General features: G+C 39.6%; 1 protein-coding gene across 2 annotated transcripts in view; it reads left to right on the forward strand.

Moving 5' to 3' along the window:
* eif4g1a (eukaryotic translation initiation factor 4 gamma, 1a) overlaps positions 1-21,436 on the forward strand; it is a 34,195-nt gene that overhangs the window by 11,233 nt on the left and 1,526 nt on the right. Inside the window, exons 3-31 of one of the 2 annotated variants that reach the window (XM_081374348.1) lie at positions 917-1,035; positions 1,131-1,211; positions 1,388-1,420; positions 3,589-3,765; positions 3,853-3,952; positions 8,336-8,487; positions 8,562-8,654; positions 8,732-8,804; positions 9,483-10,277; positions 10,362-10,450; positions 10,574-10,760; positions 11,730-11,863; positions 11,954-12,073; positions 12,162-12,566; positions 13,630-13,776; positions 13,860-14,096; positions 15,005-15,109; positions 15,249-15,518; positions 15,649-15,766; positions 16,441-16,552; positions 16,657-16,943; positions 17,052-17,176; positions 17,392-17,564; positions 17,959-18,084; positions 18,178-18,259; positions 18,356-18,454; positions 18,716-18,850; positions 18,981-19,062; positions 19,176-19,316. In XM_081374348.1, the coding sequence (XP_081230474.1) occupies positions 961-1,035; positions 1,131-1,211; positions 1,388-1,420; positions 3,589-3,765; positions 3,853-3,952; positions 8,336-8,487; positions 8,562-8,654; positions 8,732-8,804; positions 9,483-10,277; positions 10,362-10,450; positions 10,574-10,760; positions 11,730-11,863; positions 11,954-12,073; positions 12,162-12,566; positions 13,630-13,776; positions 13,860-14,096; positions 15,005-15,109; positions 15,249-15,518; positions 15,649-15,766; positions 16,441-16,552; positions 16,657-16,943; positions 17,052-17,176; positions 17,392-17,564; positions 17,959-18,084; positions 18,178-18,259; positions 18,356-18,454; positions 18,716-18,850; positions 18,981-19,062; positions 19,176-19,316 (4,753 nt within the window). In that variant the 5' untranslated portion in view covers positions 917-960. The remainder of the gene's footprint in view (positions 1-916; positions 1,036-1,130; positions 1,212-1,387; positions 1,421-3,588; positions 3,766-3,852; positions 3,953-8,335; positions 8,488-8,561; positions 8,655-8,731; positions 8,805-9,482; positions 10,278-10,361; positions 10,451-10,573; positions 10,761-11,729; positions 11,864-11,953; positions 12,074-12,161; positions 12,567-13,629; positions 13,777-13,859; positions 14,097-15,004; positions 15,110-15,248; positions 15,519-15,648; positions 15,767-16,440; positions 16,553-16,656; positions 16,944-17,051; positions 17,177-17,391; positions 17,565-17,958; positions 18,085-18,177; positions 18,260-18,355; positions 18,455-18,715; positions 18,851-18,980; positions 19,063-19,175; positions 19,317-21,436) is intronic. The other variant, XM_081374349.1, reaches the window with a different exon arrangement.

Consider the following 21,436-nt stretch of genomic DNA (forward strand, 5'->3'; position numbering starts at 1 on the left):
TTCAACTCGACCGCAGCAGAGAAAGTGATTTTAAGCCATGTCTGGAAGTACTTTGGATTTTGGTCGGTAGAACGTAAAATTGTGGAGCCACGACTCCCGCGAGATAAAGTAGTATGCAAGCTATCTATGTAAGATACAGATAGCATACCATTCGACCACTAGCAACATGAGGTCACATCTCGAAAATTGTGTGCCTCATTTTGTTTAACGTTAAACAGAAAAGTTCCACGTTTACCACAGCACAGCTCGCTCGGAGCGTTCAATGTCGGTTCTATACTGTAAAACTTCAATTAATGTTAATAAATTTGTTTCAATCACTGAATGAAGCCTGCTATATTTGGGACAAGAGTCGCAACCTTAAATTGCTTGCACAAAACTCTTGATCAGCACTCAACATGTGCTTATTGTTGTTCATTTTTAAACCGTTATGCGCAGAGAGCGCGAGCGCGAGGGCGAGGGAGGGAGAGAGTGCCTGCGAGTGAGCGAGAGTGAGGTCTGCGGTCTTGGCCATTAGTTTATTTACTTGATTTTGTGTTGGTAATACATTGTCAAATATGTTTAAACTTAAATTAACTACCTATACAAGTAGTTATGTCTCTTTGTATTAATTTGTCCTGTTATTGACGTAATGCGCGTCATTGACAAAATGCGCAACCAGATGTTCGAATAGTTCGAATATTCGTATGTGTTTTAGAGGGAATATTCGAACGTCATTTTTGAACAATTTTGACAGCCCTACTAGGATTTATTGTTATCATCGCAAGAAGATTAATTCTTACCGTGAGGATAACTTTTACCGCGCCCCCTACCTTATGACAGTGAAAACACGGAAAGCTGGAAATTTCCGTCAATGGCGGAAATTTTTTTTATTGTATCCCTTTATTCCTCATAAAATCATGATTTGTTGACTCACCAGTTTGGCAGGCAAGTGTGAGGCCCCCTCATGCAGAACCACAGGAAATGAATAAACCACCTCAGCCTATAACAGGACCCTCTGCCGTTCCCCACCCTTCCCAGTCACCAGGACTGTCACAGGTGAAAGTGAATTCGTAGAATCTTACATATATGATGAGGATGAATTGGGACATCTTCAACATTGTCATTTGCTTTTATTTCTTTTTCTATTACAGGGTGCCTATCCCCCAGGCCAGCCTCCCTCGGTTGTCTTTTCCGGACCATCTCCACAAATGAACACTGCACAACCCAGACAGGTACACCATCTTCAAGCCTTGAAATTCTTGACTGCTGACAAAGCCTTCACTGTTTTGTGGCTTAGCTAGGTGTCCTAATTCCTGCTTGTGTTGGAGAAAAAACTGTGCATGTGTGGCAGAGTCTGTCTCCTTTTTACATCTCAACTTTGACCTTTTACTCTTTACTTTCCTCCCAGTTTGCGCCAGGGCCTCGTGCTTTACACCAACAGGTACTACAAATTTTCATAAACTGGAGTCTGCTTGATTTTAAGAAATCTTCTGTCTGTACGAACTCCCCACCCCCCACCCCCCCAACCCCCCAACCCCCCACCCCCCAAACTAGTCTGTAATTCACTACAGGTTTTCTTGCATCTAGATGCTCCTCTTGCTGGTTTTTCAATGTATTCATTGGGAATCAAATGTTTCATGAATCTTGTTCTGATAATTTTTTTTAGTACGTTTGAAGAAGCACCCATACCTGCCTCACTCAAAGCACTAAAGATAATTATTTTGAGTAGTTGTATACTGCTATTGCAACAAACCTGTTCTGTGTCTTCCATTTAAGTCCCAATTGAGTCTTCCATTCCACTCGAGTCTCCAAGTTATCTTGTTTTGAGTTGGACTAAACTAATGACATGAAACCTGTAATTTTAAAGCAATTCTGAATAAGAACAGTTTTTCTTGATTCCCAACCCTAATTGTTAGAGACTGCATGTGTTTTAATGGTTGTTTTTGAGTCTCAGCCGTTCACCATTAACACCTTGTTCTCTGTGTGCCACTGACCTCTGTTGTGCTTGCACTATATTTCTCAGGCTCTTCTTAATGGTGCATGTGGGAATCTTGCTTTCACTGCTGATGGCTAACATTTATTGCTGCTTGTTGTCTGTTTCTCTCACGCCTCCTCTCCACTCTTATTTCTTCTATTTTGTGTGGCTGAAGGGTGGATTCAGGTCACTGCAGGTAACTAGCCGTCTCTTCTCTCGCTCTGTTCACAGCCATTTTAATCAGGCTGTCCAGAGTTCTTGTTGTATATGAACATGTTAAAGTGTACATAAAAAATGTTCAAAGGAAGAGCTAGTTACACTGAGGAATCGTGCACATTAAGACTGGAAATTTGTGTTTGTCATTTTGATTTCATGTCAAGATGGACCATAAAGTAAAATTCATTAATTCTTGGTGTGAGCTGGTGTCATGTTGAGAAAAGGTACGGTCTCACAAGGCTTTAAACATTCAAGATAACTACAGACCCTGGAATGAATGCGGGCAACAGAATTTCATACTTCAGCTCTTCCATTTGTAAAAAAAATGTACAGTGCTGCTCTATGCACAATGCAATAGAATCGCCATTGGCTAGTATTTAAAACTAAATAAATGACTCTCCAGTCTTTAGATGCTTTTTATGATGATACACTCATGTGATTGTCATTTGAAAGCAAAACAAAACTTAAGAAACATCAGTCAATCAAACTTTTTTTTTTTAATGATAGCCTAGAACTTTAGTAATTAGAACTAAAAGTGGCAACCATGTATGAATGAACGCATGAATGCAAATTTTCACATTGAATAGAACTTGTGTGCTGTGCTTGCTGGTGGTGTTTGAGACATTATTGGTCATTCAATGTTTCTGCAACAAAAGACTAACAATACTAATAAAATATTATTAAACACTAATATAAAACGAGCCTTCTTCTGTCTGACGACTTTCAGCCAAACAAATTCGGAGTTGTATTAAAAAATATCCTGGCTCTTCCAAGCTTTATAATGGGACTGAATGGTACCTTAGATTTTGAAGCCCATCCATCATAAAAGTTATCCATTCTGGTGGTTACACATGGTGTTAATAAAGGCCTTCTGAAGCAAAGTGTTTTAGTATAACTCGGATTGTGATTGGCTGAAAGAAGAAAGTCATACACCCATGAAGGATGGCTTGAGGGTGAGTAAATTATGGGATACCCAGCGTGATAGTCGCATATCCGAGTGATTTACTTTACTTGCAATGTAGAGGGTTAATAATTTTTTTGAGAAATTAATACTTTTTTTATTCAGCAAGGATTCATTTTGTAATGTTAGAAAAGATTGAAATGTCAGGAATTTTTGACAGGAATCAATGAATCCTGAAGATAAATGATCACAGCTTCTAAAAAGAAATTAGGCAGCCCAACTGTTTTTCAGCATTCATAATAAGAAATGTTTCTTGAGCACCAAATCTGCATATTTGAGTGAAGTATCATATGACACTGAAGAAAGGATTAATGGCTGATGAAAATTTGGTCCTGAGTATGCATGTATATGAATAGATGTGAATACAGTGTGACAGCACCTTAAAGCTTAAAGAAACACAAAATGTGAGGTTTGGTCATGTGCAGCTTGTTTTCTGACACTCTCATTTCCTCAAAAGCCGTACTACACCAACCGGCCCAACATGCAAGGCAGTGCCCCTCGGGTCCCACAAAGCAGCACCCCCCGGTCTGTTCCACCCACTCATGTCTACCAACCTACCTCACAGGTTATGATGATTCCCCAGCAACAGTTGCAATTCGCCAACTCTCAGGGCCATTTTTTTCTACATGGGCAGGTAAACTCTATCATTCTCTTAACATCTATCGTGCTCTTTTTGTGTGATTTGTTCAATTGTCTAATAGCCTTTCGTTTTCTATTGTAGTACCGCCCCCCCTACATGCCCCCGACCCAGCAATACACCGTATCCAGCGGAAATGCAGGCTTCTACGCTGGAAGCAGTTCAGCTGAATTTAATACATATGGTAAGTGACTCTGCTCTGGGCCTCCCCTGCTTGTTTGAACCAACCCTCTCTTTACTGTGCCATGTGCCAGTAACCTGTTCTTTCTTGCTTATGTAACTTGCTCCTTTTGCTCAAGTGGTCTTGCACCAGTCTGTAAAATTACATGCATCAGATTCCTGGATAAATATTTAGACCTGTAGTAGAGGTTCTCTGAAACAAACATTTGTGTTGGGTGAATCTCACTTAAACATGTTCATTTCATCCCAGAATCAAAAGAAAACCATAAGCCAAATCAGTATAAATTAGAGGCAAATGCTCCCAATTTAAAGGGACAGTTCACCCAAAAATTCATGTTGTTCCAAACATTTTCTGTAAAATATAAAAGATATTTTGAAGAATCATTTTATTTTATTTGTGAATACAATGGAAGACAATGGTTACAAACTTTTTGGTTGCTAATATTCGTCAATCTCTTTTTCCCCACATGAGGGTCAAGTCAGTTAATGACAATTTTAATTTTTGGGTGAACTATCACTTAAATGTTCAAGAAACATGTTTGAAAACATTTTTGCAATTCTACCAACGAATGTTCAACGTAAAGTTTTAGTCATAAAATAAACAAAACAAAAGTGAAGCGGCAGTTCACCACAGACGACTGCGACACAAACATAAACAAAACACAACGTAAAGTCCAGTGATCTGTTGCACAAAGCCGGTTTGTTTCTACCCAGGTAAGTTCAAGATTAGTTTGTGCAAACTCTGGGGTTTTTTGGGCTCAAGAAGATGGATTGGTTTTTAGTGGGTTTCATTGCTTTGGTAACTTACGATACACTACACTGCTATCCTGCTCAGGCGCAAGTTTTATTCTGGGTTAAAATCGCAGGCCAAACCTCAACCAATCAGCTGTGAGCAAAATTACATGCGTCTGATGCAATAAAGCCACTTCCCCTGAATCTCTCACTTTAAATTAAAGCTGTTTATGGTGTAAACATTTTAGAGACAAAATTGCTTTGCAGCTAATTTGTTTATATTATCTGAATTATAATTGTTCTATTAATTGACAACATAAAACTTTGCTTTTAAATTAAAATTAAAAAAATGCATGCATTAATATAGAAAGTATAATGTATAAATCTATTCGCTGCATGTGACACTGTTTCAGGTGCACGCGCTTCAGAATTAATCACAAAACCTGGATTAAACCTTAGTTGACAGAACATTTGTACCGAGCGTTGTGAGCCCATTGAACCGATCTAAACCAGGTTGGATTTATGTGGGTTTGTCAACTCCAAACCTCTCTGAAACTCAACTTCATGCAACCGGCCTCTGTCCTGGTCCTCTCTCATCCTCCTCTGTCGTTACTCCTCCTTTTATCCTCTGTGAGACTCGACTCATTAGCAATCGCACCCTGCTTGCTATGGAGGACGAGAAATGACTTGAGTATAAATAAATGCAGAAATAACTAAATAAATAAATGTAGAAATAAATATGGAAATGCATAAATTAATGAATAAATAATTTAATGCTGAAATAAGTAAAAAATAAAAGCAGAAATACATAAATGAATAAATGATTGTTATTAAATAAATGCAGATATGCATGAGTAAATAAATTTGTCAAAAGTATAATTTTTAATTGTGCTATTTTTGTACATTTATGTATTTCTACATTTATTTGTTTATGTATGTTAAGGTAGGCGATCCTAACCTCTCTCAATGCAGGATGGATACTTGTGGCGGGTTCAAGTACCATTGCTAATGATTTGAGTTTAGCAAATGATATAGATCATGCACCAAGCGACTACCTTCTGATTCGTTTGGAACGTGTAGTCGATGATTTAGTTCAGCTCAGTGCTGATATGGATGTAGACCTTGATCTCCTAGACCAGGGGTCGGCAACCCGCGGCTCTAGAGCCGCATGCGGCTCTTAAGCGCCGCCCTAGTGGCTCCCTGGAGCTTTTTTAAAAAATATGAAAATGGAAAAAATATTTCTTGTTTTAATATAATTTCGGTAGGAGGAAAAACATGACAAACATTCTTAACCCTTTCCCACGTACGATCACATCGGTCGGTGTGATTAGAACGGTCAGTGCATGACGTGATCAACTGCTAAATTCAAATGTGCTCTCACGCGTTGGCTGGCGCTGAGCCAGAGACAGGCGCGCTCAGAGCTGTCATATATCACAACTTTTCAGTGTTTTCAACCACATAATGTTTATTTTAGGTTTCAGACATATAAATACAAAAAAAAAAAAATACATTTAGAGTTTGTAAAATACACACTGATGTTAAAGGAAGAGGCAATAATAATCCTTTTCCATTATAATTGGACACGTTTTATTCATATCTGATACACATTGTGTAAGTAACTTTAAAGTTTACTCTATTCTTCTCCCAGTTCACCAGCCACTTACTTTTATGTATTTCGGGAGAAGTGGATGAATTCACATGTTGTAAATCCAACAGATCCGATTCTCTGAACTGCGTCTGCGGCACAAACTAAGATGGCGGCGCCCATCGCGCATACAGCTCAACTAACGCGATCGTTATAAAGGTGTTTAAACAACAAAACACTTCCAATTGCATATATTTGACAATCGGAATATCAGATATTTCATGCCATATCTAACAAATTTGTGAATATTTTGAATAAAAAAGGAAAAATGACGAAAGCAGATCATCATTCATTCAGCTCTGTTGCTGCTGCGGTGTGACACGCAATGACGCGTCACCATGGAAACCATAAAGTGACACATTCTAAACAACGGTCGCCTTGAAAAACTCACGGGTCAGTCAGAACATTTTAAACTTACGTGTGAAAGGGTTAAAGTTTTTCAACGTTGTAAACATAATACACGAATAAATAAATCGAAACATAATACATTAAAATTATAATGGAAGTTAAACTTAAAGCACGATCGTACAGCAGAGTAGTCACGTGGTGCGTCATTCTCTCCAGGATGCACTGCAGGGAAAATAAACATAATCATGAACGCTCACTATGTATTTGTAGCCTACTTATCATTTTGATACTAGGGGGCTAATAACGCTAATATAGACACTTGCAGCATGTGTTGCCTTCATTATAAGGCTTATAAGGCTTTTAATTTTTTGCGGCTCCAGACAGATTTTTTTTTTATTTTATTTTTTTGGTCCAATATGGCTCTTTCAACATTTTGGGTTGCCGACCCCTGTCCTAGACGCAACAGGCCAGATTCACATGTGCTGAGAAACAGAGACAAACATGGGACGTCCACCATACCTTTTACCTTCGCATGTAATCGAGGCACACCTCTTTTTAGGACACTGCTGGAGATATAGCTAATTTATTTGGAGTGTGTGAGAACAATTCGTCGGAGGATGGCACAGCACAGGACAAGATAATTTATAACATTCTGTCGGCTGTACGTTTTGATGACCGATTTGACATTTAAAGTTTGTTTAGTGAACTTGAACCCATATGCTGTGAATTAGTGTAACTTTCAAAAACCTTCTCCATTGTTACCTATTGTTAATCTATCATAACATCAAATTCATGTATTGCTATTTTGTTTCAGACAACACTAGTTTGCATGCAAACTAAACATGCATTTGATGTTATGATAGATTAAGAGTAGGTAACTATGGAAAAGGTTTTGAAAAGTTAGAATAATTCACAACATATGGGTTTATGTTGACCAAGATGAGATGAATCTGTGTTTGGAAGTCAGCATTAGATCAGTCATCTACATTAGATAACATCCCTGTCATAACTAACCACTAAACGCCTAGGTCTACCCTTCATGTCTGCTTAGATTACTGGCTCACTAACCCTGTTCAGCACTTATATCTGCTGCTTGTTTCCTCTTACTCACTCGCAACCTTTGTCTCTTTCTCTCTCTTGTTCTCGCTTTCCTCTCTTCCCCTCTCCTTTTGGCTGAGTTCAGATCCCTCTCTGGCAGGGAGGGAGAGGCGGGGGGGTGGGGGGAGAGGTGCGGGCAGAGAGAACGGACGTCTCTCGCTGCACGGAGCTCCTCTCACCTCCCAGCGCTATCCTGGTGAGTCTGAAGCGCAGTGCTGTTTGTCACTCCTCTTGTCCCTGTCTCAGTCTGGCTGGTCATGTTTTAACACTCCAAAAAGCATGTACTCTTTGATGTAGTGCTTGCTTCGACCTTTGACTCCATGTTCTAGACAGAAAAACAACTGCAAACTTTCTGGGATTTAAACCAGAACACTTTATAATTTGTGATTTAAGCAGTTTATGACAAGAATCATATGAATAAAGTATTGAGTTGTTAGACACCGTTTTCCCCAGGGGAAGTGTTTTTGGGTGTGAGAATACTTTGCATGTGGGTCCCCCCTCCCAATACAGCTGACTGTCTCTTATTTTAGCGTTTAATCCTGTCTCTCTTTTTTTTTGGTCTAGCGGCTGCCTATTACCCTGCGACACAGCAGTACCCAACGTCAGTCTCCACCACACCTGTCATGATGAATCCCGCTCAGCAGCAACCGGCTCCACCTCCACAGCAAGCTCCGCCTCCACAGTCGGCACCAGTCAAACCGAGAGAACGCAAACAGGTGTGTGGCAACAACATTTGGTGTGTTTTTGTTTTGATCCATTTGTCTGTGACTTACCAGTTATTTCTCCACAGATCAGAATATGTGACCCTAACCAGGGAGGACGTGACATCACAGAGGAGATTATGTCTGGAGGGAGAACGACCTCCACACCCACTCCTCCGCAGGTTTGTTGATGTCTTCATCTGTTTGACATGAGCGGGGCAAATAGGGCAATTCTTTCAACGGTTGGTTTGTTTCTCAGACTATTGGACCAGAGGCGGGAGGTCCTGTCCAGACCAATGGTGAAAGTGTTCCGCCTGTTGTGATCAGAGCCGGTGAGTTTTTTTTTGTTTGTTTGTTTTTTTTTTAAACACCCAACCAGGTTTTTTTCATCTTTAAAGTTGGAAAATTAAAAAAAGTCATGGAGTTTTAAAATCATTATCTAATCTCAAATTATTTTTAAAGAGCCTGTTTGAGGTTGTCATACCTTTTTAAGAGGTTATGATTTATAGGAACATTCTTTTCAGAACATTCAAATCAAGTTTTGTCTTTATAACAATGTTTATAAAACAGATAAGCTTATTCTAAGATGTTTTTGGGAAAACAAAATATTTCACCCACAAATTTTCATTCTGTCATTGTTCCCTCATGTTCCAAACCTGTATGAGTTTATTTCTTCTGCTAAACACAAAAGATATTGAAGAATGTTGGTAACCAGACAGTTGATTAGCCATTAACTTCCGTAGTATTTTTATTTTTTTCCTACTGTGGAAGTCAAGTCTGGTTACCAGCATTCTTAAAAATATTTGTGTTTAGCAGAAGAAATACTTAAGGGCGATTTAAATGATCATTTTTGGGTGAACAATCCCTTTAAGTTAGAAAATAAGAAAATAGCAGTTAAGAAGAGTTTTATTAGGAATATTTTGTGAATCCGGCCCTAGGAATGTTAAAACAGCAGCTTGAGTTTCTTCCTGCTTATGCTGATTTTATACTGTTTTACTGCCGATCCTTAGATGATCAAGTGAAGTCCATGGCTCCTCCTGCAGCTGTGTCTACCCCTCCTCCATCAAAGACGCCGGAGCAAGTCCCCGCTGCACCTTCAGCCGCCGACTGTAAACCTGTGTCGGAGGTCAGACCTGTTTCACCTTTGAGCAAGAGTCCCATTCCTCCAGCAGAGGAACCTGCGCTATCCCCCGCACTCCCTCCTTCTCCTTCTCCTCCTCCTCCTCCTCCTCCTCCTCCCTCAAACAATCCCCAACCTTCAGAGCCTCAAACTGGTGACAGTGTGGATGCTCCAGTGCTCCCTGATGCCCCTCCTACTCAACAGGAGGAGCCAGAAGACGCTTCCCCTCTTGAGGAGACAACTTCTACTGAGGTTTCTAAAGACGAGCCAGAGGTAGCCAAGGAGAAAGAGTTCGAACCTGTGGCTGAAACAGAGGCCGTATCTAACTCTAGCCCGGCTGCTGTCGCCTCCATCGCCATGGAGCCTTCTCCTGCTGTAGATGAAGACGGCGATGATGCTTGTGAGGACCCCACCCCTGTAACCAAGGCGACACCCGTTCCAGAACCGGTCGTTGATGAGCCAAAGGAACAGCCTTTGCTTAACGGTTTGCCTCAGGATTCTGATGAGGCTCCAGATGTGAAGCCAGAGAGCTCCACTAATCCAGTTTCTGAACAAGCAGTTCCTCAGGTCCAGCAGAGCTGCCTTACGGCTGTGAAAGCACCTGTGGAGGAAGCAGAAAAGGAAAAAGTAGAGGAGATGCCTGCCCCTGTAGCGGTCTGCCCTGTTGAGGAAACAACTATGCAAGGTGGGAAAATAAGTTGAGCAACACTTGTTGGTTTCTCTTTTTCGAGATGAAGTTTGACTTTACTTTCTCTCGTCCTCTTCTTAGCTGCCGCAACAATAGTGCCAAAGAAGAAAAAGAAGATCAAGGATCTGAATAACAAAGGTTTTGGAGATGTCCTAGATGCCTTCAAAGAGGTTTGTAGTAATTATAATATTAATAGACAAATTTTTTTCGTTACAACAGTAGACCTTTTGGTACATTCTGTGACTTGTGAAGAGTACACATGTGCATTTATGAATCCTCATTACCGATTTCAGCCAGAGGAGGAAAAACCTGCTCCTGAGCCAGAGGTTGCTCAGAAAGAACCCTCCCCTGCGCCAACCCCTTCCCCACCAGCTGAAGAGTTGGAAGAAACATGGGAGGAAAAGGAGGACAAGTTTGACACAGAAAATATTGAACCTGAGGCATCTAAACCTGTGGAACAGAAGTATCAATATAAAGAAGGTTAGAAGTCCGATTGAGTCTCACTTAAGTGCATGTGTGCATGTTTTACTCTATGTACACAACTTTTTTTGTATGTTTTGAAAAGGTTTATGCTCATCAATCGAACATGCTGCTTTAGCAAGGTTACATATAAAATAAAATTAAAATAAAATAAAATCTTTTCAAAGTGACTAGCAGCCTTGCCACTTGACCTGAATACTGCGTGCTGATTCGCTAAAACGGACTTATTGGGTTGTTCACAAACTTGCGAAGCCTTGTCAGTGGACAATACCGGCTTTTGTGACCAGATGTGTTCAGGGTTCAGAACGTGCTATATGTGGAGAATAACACACAGCAGTCAGTTCATTTTTCCTTTATTTTTAAAGGTGCCGTTTATCGTTTTTTTGTAAATGAAATCTTAATGTATATGTCGAAATCAGAAAGAACATTAATGGACATTTTAAAAAGGTTTTCCCTGGGAAACTGTTAGAATTTTTTTATTGAATATCAGATTTGATATAATTGGTATTTTTATATAATTGGTATTATTGCTGTTCTTTAAAATGTTAAATGGATTTTGTTAAATGATTGTATACAACTAATTGAAATACTATTTGTATTATAGATATTATAAATTATTACACTTTTGAGATGTTGGTTTAGTGATAAATGATAAATAATTTGATCAAAAAATACAGTAAAAACATGCATGCATTAGTACATAAATTTCCATCAATAAAGTAAAACATTTTTTTTTGTGTGTGTGTATTTAAGTGAATAATATTAAAATCTTTAAGGCTATGGATTGTATGTTTGTTGGCTAGTTTTTGCATGCCCACAAAATAAAAAACAATATCACACACAAAGACTTTCCTGATTAGGTGGTCTTGTACAAGGCAAATTCACCATGTCTAAATGTCTTTAAATGTTTTTAAATGTTTGTGGGCCTGTCCTGCTGCTTTATTTTTTTTCCCATTGTCTCTCTTACAGAGCAATGGAAGCCCATCAACCCAGAAGAGAAGAAACAATATGATCGAGAGTTCCTGCTTGGCTTCCAGTTCATTAGTGCAAGCATGCACAAGCCAGAGGGTTTGCCGCACATCAGTGATGTTGTCTTGGACAAGGTGAATCATCTTTCTGGACCTAACAGGTTTAAACTGAGCTATGTCTTGCTGATTATAACGCCCTCTTGCTCTTTGCTGTTTCCACAACAGGCAAATAAAACCCCCTTACGGCCATTGGATCCCAGGAGTCTCATGAACTGTGGGCCTGATTTCACACCTTCATATGCTAACTTGGGTAGGCCGTCATCTGGAGGAGGAGGGCGTGGACCGGTCAGTTGACTTTCTTTATTCTTATGATTCAAAAGTCAGTTACAAGTAATGTGGCTGTATGTTCAGATCGGATCTTTTTTTTTTTAAGCACTCTTCTCAGTCTGCACGGCGCCCTCAGCCGGGTCGAGGCAAAGACCAAATGAATCGCAACCCCAAGATCATCACCAGCGTGTCTCTTAAAGACAATGTGGAACTCAACCAGGCTGAGAACGCTTGGACGCCTTCAGTGAAGAAGCAAGTCCGAAGCCGTGGAGCAGAGGAGGAGGAAGATGATACAGAGGCCGCAAAAACAAAGGAGTTGTTCCGCCGCGTGCGCAGCGTCCTTAACAAGCTCACGCCACAGATGTTCCAGCAACTGATGAAGCAGGTGACGGAGCTCAGCATAGACACAGAAGAGAGGCTCAAGGGTGTCATTGACCTCATCTTCGAGAAAGCCATCTCCGAACCCAACTTCTCTGTAGCTTATGCCAACATGTGCCGCTGCCTTATGGGGGTGAGTAATGTTTGCTTTGGTGTGTTGGCTCCGTTGATGACCTGTTTTGTGCCATGTGTCTGGGCCACTGAAATTCTCTGATGGTATTGAGGAACTGAAGAGTTTTTTTACTGTGTTTGTCATAGATTTAGAATTTCTGCAGTGGCAGATGTGGATGGACTTAAACTAGTAGTTCACTGAAAATTTGTACATTTCTTGTCGTTCCAAATAGGGCTGTAATGACTAGCTGAAAATGTCGATTTGCATGGAATGCATCAACGTGTCACATTTTATTCATCCTTAATCCCCCGTCATGTTTCACACCAAACAAGACTCTAAAGCAGATGCTAATGGCTAGTATGGCACCGCCTTTTAATACGGTTGCGTTCATACAGAGTTTTGTTTTTACCCGTATTTTATTACCGAACTGACACCTGAAAATTTTCTGGACTCGCCTCATTCTCGTTAAACCCATCAGCCATCATACTGACAGATGCCTTTTAATTCTTGGCTTTTTATTTTGTCATGTTAGGATTTTTTTATTTGTAAAGTATTTTATGAGAATGAGTAAAACGTTGAAAGATTAATGACAGCAGTTGCGTTTAAGTTTGGTAGGTTAACAAAAGGGTTAATCGATCATCAAAATAAATGTCAGTTTCAGCCCTAGTTCCAAGCCCATAAGACCTTTTGTTCATCTTCGAAACACTCAAATGACCGTTTTTAATGGAAACTTTATGCTTCATGAAGTTCATAGTCATCTTAAAAGAAATTCACGTGAATCAAGTGGTTTAATCCAGTCTTTTGATGAGACATTCTGAATATGAACAGATTTAATTTAGCTTTTTATTCACATATAAACAATCAACGCGCACACAGAGCACGTCAAATATGGTAAACAATAATGATGAAAAAAAAAATCATTGGTTCTTGTGCATCAAGCAAGCATGTTTAAGCCATATTTGAGTAACTGATGACATGATTACTCTTTAAGAGAAGTTTCTGAAATGTTTTAGAAACTTGTTTCTGAGCAAGAAAAGGAAATGATTGAAATATCTAAGTGTATTTTGAATTATCTGTTTTCCAGCTTAAAGTGCCCACTTCGGACAAACCGGGAGTCACTGTGAATTTCCGTAAACTACTGCTCAATCGCTGTCAAAAAGAGTTTGAAAAGGACAAGGATGATGACGAGATCTTTGAGCAGAAACAGAAAGAGCTGGATGCTTCCACTGAGGTGACGTCTCCTCGCCACATTTAACTAGAGGTGTATCAAATAGTTCTGTTAAAATTAAAACAATTTGGGTTTTTTTTCCATAGGAAGAGGAGCGGCAGCGCCTGAATGAGGAGCTGGTGGATGCCAAGGACAAGGCACGTAGACGGTCGCTCGGAAACATCAAGTTCATCGGAGAGCTGTTCAAACTGAAAATGCTGACAGAGCCCATCATGCACGACTGCATTGTCAAGCTCTTGAAGAACCATGATGAGGAGAGCTTAGAGTGCCTTTGCCGGCTGCTGTCCACCATTGGCAAAGACTTAGACTTTGAGAAGGCCAAGGTACAGCACAGTTTGTACTTTTGCAAAATGCTGCAATTTGACTAATCAGAGTTAAATATTCATCAGAACTCTGAGTTTGAGTTATGAGCTTCATAAGCTTTTAACGGTATTACTACTCTAACCGATACTGCTTATCGGTCCTATACTTTAACAGTATTCTTATCAGTTCTTTTTATTTATTTATAAAAACAAAACAAATTAAGAACATATTAACATTGCTTTATAATCTGAAATGTAAAATATAGGGTTGGATATATTTCTAATTTTAACGATTTTGATTCTGCTTATCAAATCCGATTCTTATCGATTCCTAATTTCGATTCCAATAAGGTAAAAAAAAAAAAAAAAAAACTTAGATATCATTCCCATTTAGTATTATTGCGAAATATTTAATTGTAGCTGAATATCGTGAACAAAAATCAACAGGTTAAAAGACACTTACGCAAGGAACGTTTGCCTGTGGTTTAAAACTATAGAAAAAACAACTAGCCTAACTAATATAAATTTCAAGCATTATTAAAGACAAGTAAACACTCAGTAATTAATAAAAGTCATTCTTACAGACAGCAACTTTAAGACCGAATGTGGATCTAAGTTGAGCTAGACGGAACGCAGCTAGTTTTTAATAGTTTTACCTCCGCCCTAGAGTGTAACCAGACTAAACTTTTAGTAAGTTATCTCGGCCATCGTCACTAATTGAGCAGTGCTGTGCATGCCGTAGCTCTGAGAGAGAGATCTCTCTTCTGGATTGCGAAATGCATCACACACAAATGGCTGGCAAGATGGAATTTGCAAGAGTTTAAATAGCAATACTAAATAGTAAGTGCATTTTCTTGTGTAGCGTTCAAGTTTTGACAGTCTTCACTTGTTTACTTTGTCATTATATAATGTTGGTCTTTTGTGTGCAGCCTCGTATGGATCAGTACTTCCACCAGATGGAAAAGATCATTAAAGAAAAGAAGACATCTTCTAGAATCCGCTTCATGCTACAGGATGTATTAGACCTCCGAAAGGTAACATCATATTTGGTTTAGCAAATCATTTTAGTTTCATGTGGCAAAAACTTTATTTACATAAAAAAAGCATGTTTTTAGTTTTTCTCGCACTTTCATTTCCTCACTCTTTTAACTGTGCGTATGTTCTCTGTCACAGAACAACTGGGTGCCCAGGAGAGGAGATCTTGGTCCCAAGACCATTGATCAGATCCACAAAGAGGCTGAGTTGGAAGAACACAGAGAGCAAATCAAAGTCCAACAACAGCTGCTTTCCAAGAAAGACTCTAATCAGGGTCGAGGGGGCCGTGGTGGGCAGCACTCCTCTGGGGGCCGCGGTAGCCAGACCCAGGATGAGGGCTGGAACATAGTGCCTATTTCCACTAAGAACAGACCGATTGACACCAGCCGCCTCAGTAAAATTACTAAGGTGAATCTTTGACTTTTTTTTTTCTTTTAATTTTGATAACATCAGACTAATTTAGCTTTTGAAAGTGATGTTTCTTCATGGCATAATATTTTCAGTTGTTGATTGTCATTTGTCTTTTTTCTGTCTTCAGCCTGGTGATTTCAGTAACCAGCTTTTGGCCCCAGGAGGAAAGGGCTCATGGGGTAGCTGGGGCAAAGGGAGCAGTGGAGGCACTGGAGGCACAGGAGCCAAGGCCACTGGAGATCAAGGTGAGTTTGCCCAGTCTTATTTAAAGGTGCCGTTGGTGATGCTGGTTGAAAGTCTCCTCATATCCTGATTGCAATCACTGTTAAGTGGTCTAAATGTATGTCGTCTGTGGAAGGTGTAGGACCATAGAATGTTCGTTCAATTGTTGCGTCCGGTCTGAACGGTCCTATTGTATGTGTCCCCTGTCGGTCAGTGTGTGTTTGCATACAATTGCGCAGGCTGTTCACGCAGGCATAAGTCATCAGCTCTTTATTCATATCATGATTGGTGCTGCATCATACCAAGGCAATGGACATGAGTGATAACTAAAATCTTGTGAAATTAAAATAAGATTTTTTTTTTTTACCCCTTTTTTTAAGGTTGTGTTGGCTTATTTAAATATTTGTTTTTGGCATATTGTAAGCCATTTGAAGCCATTTTAAGGCCCTCTTGGACGTTTGAGAAGCTTTGCTTTACAAGCACTGCTTTACACTGTGACAAAGGGGCACGAGTTTTATCTAGAAACCAAAACGTCTTGGAGACTTGGTCTCTTTACTTGAGCTAGTTGTCCACCCCACAAGCGTAACTTTTGCATGGACAACCATCACTCATTTTCTTCAGAAAATATAAAAATCTAGTTGTCTGTTTGTTTGATTGTAAATGCAACTCTAATGCTGTCCTTTTCTATATGATGCAGACCAGGGGAGACCTGCCACTAGCACACTCAACCGCTTCTCTGCATTGCAGCAGTCTGGACAAGCTTCATCATCCTCATCCTCACTTGACTCTGATCGTAGAGTGCCTCAAAGGTACAGTTTTGAAGAGCTTTTTGTTTTGTGAGACAAATGAGTGCTAACTTCAGTGTTGCATGGTGATCTAATACGTTTTTTTTTAATGCCCATCTCCTGTGTAGAAACAGTTCTAGTAGGGACCGTAGCGACAGAGATCGCAGTGACCGTGACCGAGAACGCAATGACCGAGACAGAGATCGCTTTGACCGATTTGATAGTAGGCGAGAAGACCGGGACCGTGGCATGGACAGACCCCGTCAGCCCATCACCAAACGCAGCTTCAGCCGTGAAAATGAAGAGCGCAGAGGAGGCGACAGCCGCGGACCACCGGATTCCGTACGCCGCGTCTCCAGCATGACGGAGAACCGCGACCGAGGCAGTCGTGAGCGCGATAGAAGCAAAGACGCAGGTGAGTCAACCAGCCTGTGAAGAACTGTCCTGAGCTGCACCAGCAATACAAATGTTTGAGTTGATGATTCATAAATTGATGGCCTCTTTACTTGCTTGGGTTTCCTAGTGAAGCCAATTTCAGCTCCTGCTCCACCACCTCCTGCTCCAGCCAAACCTGCCCTGAGTGAGGAAGAGCTGGACAAGAAGTCCAAAGCCATCATTGAAGAGTATCTCCACATCAATGACCTGAAGGTATGTAAATCCAGATGCGCTTTATCCTAAAGTGAAAGTGTGCTCTGCTGATTACCCTCATTTTGTGCCACGTTTCTGGGCCACTGATCTACACTGATGGGATTGAGGAACTGAGGAGCCATTGCATACAAGTCTGAAATGTGTCATCTTTATCATATACCTGTAAATTTACCCTGGCCTGTTCCCCTGATGTTATTCTCTTTACTTGTCTGTAGGAGGCAGTGCAGTGTGTGCAGGAGCTGAACAGCGCCTCTCTGCTCTTCGTGTTCGTACGGAACGGTGTGGAGTCCACACTGGAGCGCAGCACCATCGCTAGAGAGCATGTGGGCCTGCTGTTTCAGAAGCTTGTTAGTGCTTCAATACTACTTCCTGAGCAGTACTACAAGGGGTAAGTTCATACCCGGTTTATTATTCTGAACAATAATAGGGTTCAACGATGTCACGTGACGATAACAGCAAAAATGTTTTTTCTTTGCTTTAATGTAGCATGTTTAAATAAATTCTATAAATAAACAATTTAACAGCTAATGCTTCCAGGTCTATCAAAACTCGAAACCATTATTTTAGGATGTATATACTATTATAGTACTTTAAAATGAAAAGAAAGCTGAAAATCTACAAATTAAAGCAAATTTAAAATAGTTTAAGCTGTAGTAATTGAGCTTTTGTCTTAAGTATTTTTATACTTATTTCGGTTAGCTTGAGGCTTCATGATTTTTACAAAGAATATTTCTATGCGACTCTGCACTCATGATTTGAATGTCTAATTTTACCCACTGTAGACTTCAGGACATTCTGGAGATGGCAGATGATATGGCGATTGACATTCCTCACATTTGGCTCTACTTGGCTGAGATCATCACACCCATGTTGCAAGAGGGTGGCATCCCCATGGGTCAGCTCTTCAGGTTAGGCACTGAATCAGATACATGTATGCAAAGACTATAAACCATCAAAGTATGTACACACCATCTGACCTTTTTAAATCATACCGTCCGCAGGGAAGTGTCCAAACCTCTTCTGCCTATTGGCAAAGCAGCAATCTTGCTTGTTGACATACTTAACCTTCTCTGCAAAGGACTGGTGAGCATCATGCTGTGGCAAACGCTTTACGAATACGATACTTGCATACACTGCAATTTCAGAATTTGATTTTTTTTTTTTATGAAATATTCTTAGAGTCACAAAAAGGCTGGAGCGATGTGGTTTGAGGCGGGACTCAGCTGGAAAGACTTTCTACTTGAAGATGAGGATGTCAATAAGTTTGTTACAGAGCAGGTACTGAAAGCTGAGCATGCTAAAAGTAAAAAAAAAAAAAAAAAAAAAAAAAAAAAAAACCGTAATAATGGTGGTAGCTGTTGTGGTCAAACATCTTCACTGCACATGTTTGCTAGCAATTTATTTTTCCTAATCTTGGTTTTAATTTTTCTTTCAGTAATATTTGTATATATTGTAAATGCTTTCTTATGCACCCCCACACACCATATATTTATGCTGCATGTCTTCATGAGCCTGATGGTCAAAATGTCATATTTGCAGAAAATGGAGTTTACTCTGGGTGAGGAGTCCGAGAAGCCCAGTAAGAAAGAACTGACTGCTGAGGAGATGAGTAAACATTTGGACAGGTTGTTACAGGAAAAAGCCAACAACCAGAGGATCTATGACTGGGTCGAGGTGAGCTTGTGTGCTTTGGCTGTGGTTCAAGGCCCTTTAATCAAACGTTAAGGTATTGCAGCGATCTGCATTATGGGTATAAGACTGTCTGCATGGGATGTGTACTGACTGGTGTTTCTCTCCTTTAAAGGCCAACCTGGATGAGCAGAAGATGAGCTCCAATCAGTTTTTGCGGGCCCTGATGACGTCTGTGTGTCAGTCTGCCATCATATGTGAGTGAATCCCTCAAATGCAATCCACTTCCCTCACTTTAGTTTGACTTCAGATCTGAAAGTTCACTGGCCTGTACTTGATGTTAATTGTGTGCATAAATGATCTGTTGTAGGTGAGAACCCCTACAAGGTGGATGGGGAGCAGATTACCCAAAGGGCCAAGCTGCTGCACAAGTACCTCTCTGATGAAACGAAGGAGCTGCAGGCACTCTACGCTCTCCAGGCTCTCATGGTGCAGATGGAGCAGCCGGCCAGTGAGTGGCGTGTTTTTTCTTTTCTTTTTTCTGGGGGGTTCAGCTTTAATGATTTGATTGATTTTTTGGTTTTATTGTGTTGTATTGTTAAACTATTGTAAATAAAATAAGTAATTTATTTACCTTTTTTGGATATACACTGCTTTTCAAAAGTTTGGGGTCAGTAAGATTTATTTTAATGTTTTTGAAAAGCCCAAAGGCTGCTTTTTTTATATGATCAAGAATACATTAAAACCATTAATATTGTGAAATAGATATTTTCTATTTTAATATATTTTCAAATGTAATGTATTTCTGTGATTGCAATGCTGAATTTTCAACATAAGGGTCACATGATTCTTCAGAAATCATTCTAATATGCTGAATTTGTGCTGAATCAATGTTGAAGACAATTGCTTAATATTTTGTGAAAACTTAATTTTTTTGTCTTTTTTTTTTTTAATAGTTTAAAAGAACAGCTTTAATTTAAAATAGAAATTAATTTAAATGTCTTAACTGTCACTTGATTAATTTAATGCAGTGGTCACAAAACTTTTCTGGATGAAGAGGCAAGATCTACCTATAGATTTGTCATTGCTGATTCCAATTTTTTTTTTTTAAGCAAATGTATTTGTTGTTAATTTGCTCTAGAACATTCCAAACTAGCCTTTAAAAAAAACTGCAGCCATTTGAAATTGGAGGCAACCACTGTATTTTAATCACAATCCAAACAAAGATGCTACACACAAATGTAGCATGAGCAGTTGTTTTGATTTAAATTAGATTGCATAATTTCAAGACTTGGAGCAAATACAGAATGGTCTGACTTAAGCTTTGCATACAAATCTAGAAATTGTTACATTGCATTTTCATTCAGTCTGTTTTTGTTTTATGCACTCTCGGACAGCAGGTGGCACTTAAGGGTGGAAAAAAGTGTTTTTTGTGCACTGCTGTAAAAAAGCAGTAAACACGACTTTATACAACAGGAAAAGAATGCCATCGAAACCATTCTGAAGTTTCCTTCAGAGATACATTCATATAAATCCCCACCCCAATTCAATATGGATATTTTTCTCCCTATATATCGAGCATCACAAACCGTGATCTTGCTGTGTTGGTTTTTTTTTTTTTTTCTGCTGTCCATCTTCACCGTGTCCCATATCTCTTGCCTGTTGAAGTCCCATTAACAGACGTGATATTTTCACACAAATTACGTTTCGTGAAACGATTGCAATGCGGTGTCTGGAATAGAGAGAACCCAAAATTAAAGGGTTAGTTCACCCAAAAATGAAAATTCTGTCAGTAATTACTCACCCTCATGTTGTTCCAACCCCGTAAGACTTTCGTTCATCTTCGGAACACAAATTAAGATATTTTTGATTAAATCTGAGTGCTGGATCACTCCTCCTGCAGGCTTATGGACACGTTAACTTGATGGCCCAGAAAATGTATTAAAGACATCGTTAATATAGTCCAAGTGACTCCAGTGGCTCAATCTTAAGTTTATAAAGTGACGAGAATACTTTTTGTACGCAAAAACAAACAAAAATAACGACTTTATTCCACTTTTTATTTCCTTCTCTCTGGACCTCGAGTTTTTTTTACGTAGTGTAATAGTGTAGCGCGTCTGGTCATGTGTGATACGTGGTGACGTGCAACACAGACGCGCTACGCTATTACACTACGTAAAAAGACTCGACGCCCAGAGAGAAGGAAATTAAAAGTGCAATTTAATTTCGTTTAAGTCCACGAAATTAAAAGTGGAATGTCGTTATTTTTGTTTGTTTTTGCGCACAAAAAGTATTCTCGTCGCTTTATAAACTTAAGATTGAGTCACTTGGACTATATTAGCAATGTCTTTAATACATTTTCTGGGCCAGCAAGTTAACGTGTCCATAAGCCTGCAGGAGAAGTGAGACAGCGCTCAGATTTCATCAAAAATATCTTAATTTGTGTTCAGAAGATGAACGAAAGTCTTACGGGGTTGGAACAACATGAATTTTCATTTTTGGGTGAACTAACCCTTTAAACTAAGTACAGCGATCGACAGGTTGGCGACCGCTGATTTAATGCATTCTTGCTGAATGTTAATTTCTTTATCTTACTGAGTTTTAACTTTTAAAATGTTAGTTTACGACTTA

This window comes from Scardinius erythrophthalmus (genome assembly GCF_964197995.2).
Source record: "Scardinius erythrophthalmus genome assembly, chromosome: 9".
Lineage (NCBI taxonomy): Eukaryota > Metazoa > Chordata > Actinopteri > Cypriniformes > Leuciscidae > Scardinius > Scardinius erythrophthalmus.